The 4,697-nt window shown below is 29.1% G+C and overlaps 1 protein-coding gene across 1 annotated transcript; it reads right to left on the reverse strand.

The window, feature by feature from the left end:
* Nucleotides 1-3,262: 3,262 nt before the first annotated feature.
* Nucleotides 3,263-3,751, reverse strand: GO595_009141 (Thymidylate kinase; the record flags this gene model as incomplete). The annotated part of the gene is made up of 1 exon (XM_067922794.1): nt 3,263-3,751. The coding sequence occupies one exon, from the start codon at nt 3,749-3,751 to the stop codon at nt 3,263-3,265; it is 489 nt and encodes a 162-aa protein (XP_067770659.1).
* Nucleotides 3,752-4,697: the final 946 nt, after the last annotated feature.

The raw sequence follows: 4,697 nt of genomic DNA on the forward strand, positions 1-4,697 counted from the left end.
CGTTTTAGTCGCAGATTAAAACATTTATGAAAAATATAGTTTATTACTGCAAAAGATATTTGTTCGGCAAAATATTAATTTAATAGGATAAATGTTCGGCCAAACATAACCGAGGACAATTCGTGTTGGTTATGTGAGGTTTTTGATAGGTTTATGTGTAAAGTGGTGCTAAAAGTGTTATCGTTTCTATCACAAAGTTCCGTGTTCATTAAATTTTGAATTGGTATTCAAATTATAGAAGCTGTTTTTATATATTAAAAAATGTATATATATATTCATTTATATAAAGTTTAATAAATATCAAATGATTTTATTGTATTTTTTTACAATACTGTTTTGAAGAATATGTTCTTTAAAATATTTTAATCTATAACAACTCCCTATTTGATGTATTTTTGTTGATAAATTTTTTTTGGTATAAAAATTATTATTTGATCATATATATATCACATTGTGAAACAGATATTAAATCAATTGAAGATGAACATCCGAAAAATAATTATAGTTATTCAAATTTAATGTACATAGTTTCACCATCTTAGCGATGTCGATAACTTGCTATTTAATAATAAACTAGATATTGTGAAATATCTAAACGTATCTAAATTACAACACAAATTTAATATCAATGTTACATTAAAATTCATTTTTGACTTAATCAATAATTTATAAATTGATCAATAATAATATCAATTGCTTCGCATATAAATTTCTATGAATTGTCATGTTCTACATATTAGTTATGTTTTATAAGTTTAGCAATGTCGATAACTTGCTATCTAATGATATCTGTTTCAGCATTTTTGCCAAATTTTATTTTTGTTCAAAAAACATGACGAAAATTGTAAATATTTCGAAATGATATTGAATGAAAATATTTTTTCAGGAAACGAATTGAGTACCAATTTTTGAATGCGAATTACATTCTGTTCAAATTCTACATTATGATTGAATGAGGCTTCCACTTTTTGAATACTACCCATTCAAATTTCCCACGGTTGTAGGACAGTACCCATTATTCATATGATTATAAGTTACTCTCTTTCAGATTTTTTTATTTCGGATAATTCATTCAGAATAGTAGTTTCACTTGACATCTGTACAAAGGTACTTAAAATAATTGACAGAAACACATATAGGTGAGAATAAACATATATAAGTGAAAATGAATAAGAATAAATGATAATTATCACATATAAGTGAGAATTAACATAAGACAATGAAATAAACACATATAAGTGAGTACAAATACAGTTAGTGGAAATAAGCACACCATATTTGCCAAATTTTATTTGTATTCAAAAAAGCATGGCGAAAATTGTATATAATTCAAAATGACATTGAATGATGATATTTATTCAGAAAACAAAGCCGATTTTTGAATGGGAATGCTAAATACACCTCATTCAAATTCTCCATCATGATTGAATGGGACCTCCACTATATGAAGAGGTAGTATTCAAATTTCCCACGGTTGTAGGATAGTACCCGATTCATTATTCTTGCTAAGGACTAATATTAATTTAATTTTATACATACAGAATTTTCTTTATCCTAAAATTTTCCCCCATTTAAATTTTATTGTCAATGTTTCCATTGAGCCAATGGTTTACCTTCTCCTGGAAAGTTTTCAAATATCACAATTTTATGTTCATTTTGTCTATACTCATCCCACCATTTATTATAGTGTTTGATGTAAACTTCATATAGGCTTTCTTTCTTCCTGGCCCAACGACTCTTTTCAGTCCCTGGTTTGAGTAAAAAACAATATATACTGACCTAAACTTTGTAAAAAGCCGATGATATTAAAGATACCTTTTTGAGCATATGAATACATTACGTTGTCTTTCTTGTGTCCTCTTTTCATATGACATTTGTTAATGTGATATGATATGGTTGTTTTCGAATAAAAAATAGAAACATCAAAATTATCACCATTTACAATTGTTTTTGTAAAAGCCTCTAAATCTTTGACACGATATATATATCTAGGCATACACATTTTCAAATAATGAATGAATACAACATTTTACAACATTAATTCGTAAGATGCTATGCTCAAAAAAAATTTGGTTCTTTAAATCTTGAATTTTAGAATTTACGATATAAAAAGATTGGCCATATTGGAAGAGAAAATGGCCAACATGATGTGAAAATGGTATACTTATGCATTCAAATTATTTAAAAGTTCACAAAAATATAAATGTTTTTTAATTACATAAAATCGATAATTACATAATATTTTAGGAACAATTTTTTAATATTTATGATGATATTGAAATAAATTCAAGACAGCAAACCTATATATTATCTTCCAATTTAAATAAAGATCATCAAAATCTTCAATCGTTCATTAAACGCTTTGCACTCTTTCATTTTCTTCGTCCCAACACCTTTTGTAGCTTTTTCATCTGTCACTTTTTTGTTTACAATATTGTGATATGAATTTTCTGCTAATCGTTTTCGCCATGAACCGCCCTGTCAAAAAGTGGAGAAATATTTTCCAGAGGGTCTTACTAAAATTTTATGAAAAACTCACCAAACAATATCTCAATAAAACAACATCTCTCTATTTCCATTCCATCATCACTAATACATTTCTATTCTTTCTATTTCATAATTTTATATTAATAAATTAGATTATCATATTATTGTTATTGAACTTCCAGAAAATTCGTTTTAAAATATTTTTTTAAACAATGACAAACGCTACATTGATATGATTTTGTGGTTTTTGGCTTTCCTTCAAAAACCACATTTTTAGAGAGATGTTCAATCCAATTTCATATATTGTCATCAAAATATGACGACAAGGAATTGAAAATTCTGGTGCTTTATTGCGGGGAATACACCAACAACAAACTGTAGGTTCATAAATATCAACTTGTGCCTTTAAATACTCATCAGTCAGTGTATTTGCAAATATGTTTCCAATCATATTTTTGTCTTCTTTCTTTATAAGCAGGATATGTGCAAAATGATTGTTTAATGAGTGACTTATCGATTGGACAATTAAAACATTATATACAGCAATTTTCTTTCTGCTGGCGGCATAATTTCAATTCATTGCCATTTGGCGCTCAATTTGCGAACTTATTATTACTCAATAAATTTTATGCTTATAACAATTTTGGTCTAAGCTTTACTCATGGATGTTATTCCCCAAAGCATCCAACTTCCAGTTGGCCCCCCCCTGAAGTAAAAAAGTGTCATCTTTATTTATCATTATTTTTATTTGGTTTGGTTTATTCATAAATTATTGTTAATTTGCATTGGAATTTTCCAAGAAGCTTCTAGCAGCATGACAAACCTCATCTCTTACTTCATTTAATGTTTTGTTACCATCAATTAAAATCCAATTATCTTCTCGAAGTTCTAAGTAAGCATCACGCACCTTTTTTTGAAACTCCAATTTGTCGTACCTCTCATCTCCGTAGCCTTCTCTTTTTGCAAGTAATTCTGGATTCGAATCAATAAAAAAAACTAAGTCTGGTTTTGGCAAACCCATATCAGTAGCCTTACACCACTCTAAAGGGAGTCCTTTAGCAACATCATAAGCAGTGCCACTGTACCAGTATCGATCACAAATGATTGAAGTACCGTTTTCCAAAGTATCTTTGATTTTATCAGCAACTTCCCAACGGTTAGCTGAATAAAGAAGGTGGATAACTTCATTGCCAAGATTATTACTACTTTTTAGGTATTGGTCTATGATTGCACCTATTTGTGTTGAACGATCAGGAAATCTCATAGAAATTGCTGGAGATAACATTCCTGATTCCAAGAGAAGTTTAGACTGAGTTGTTTTTCCAGAATGATCAATTCCTTCAAACACAATGAACCTGCCTCTGTTCTTCATTCAATATTGAATTTAAGAGGTTTATGCAAAGGTGTGTTTTGTCTGTTGTAAACATGCCAAAATTCACAAAGAACGATCATATTTTCTGTTATTTACAATTTTGAAATCATGTACGTTTAATATTTAGAAAACGTTAGTAAATCCTTATGATCAAAGAAATTCTGATTTTAATCTCAGTTATTTTTTTAATTTGTATCACAATAAGAATCGGAACATGCCTATTCCCTTTCTTTCTTAAGGAGCAAAATATGCTTCAAAAGTATGGAGGTGGGTTTGCTGTTGTAACTGGGGGAACAGATGGAATAGGACTCCAAATCGTCAAAAAATTATTGCTTCAAGGCTTTGATGTTTTCGTTATAGGACTTAAAACAGATAAAATTACAAAAGCAGATTTACCACAAACTTCAATATTATACGAATGTGATCTTGGAGATACAGCTTCTGTTGATTACATATGTGAATGGATTGAAATCAATCAACCTACACTTCTATTTAATGTAGCTGGTTTTTGTAAAGTTGAACATTTTGATACAATATCTAATCCTGGAGAATATATCAATTCACATATAAATTCTCTTGTACGCATTACTTCTTCATTTCTTCGAGTTCGTAAGGAAAATGGAGGAATTATTTTCTTCTCTTCTCAAGTATCTTTTTTTGTTTCACCATTTGGGGTTTTATATGCTTCTACCAAAGCTTTTATTGCCCAATTTGCAAACTCACTTGCTGCTGAATATCCAAAAATTGATATTCTCTGCCTACGTCCTGGTGGTGTTGTACGTACTTCGTTCTTTAATAACTCACCAAATTATTGGTATTTCGACTTCGTGAAATTGAT

The sequence above is a fragment of the Histomonas meleagridis genome (assembly GCF_020186115.1).
Source record: "Histomonas meleagridis strain 2922-C6/04-10x chromosome Unknown contig_86, whole genome shotgun sequence".
In the NCBI taxonomy this organism is placed as follows: Eukaryota; Parabasalia; order Tritrichomonadida; family Dientamoebidae; genus Histomonas; species Histomonas meleagridis.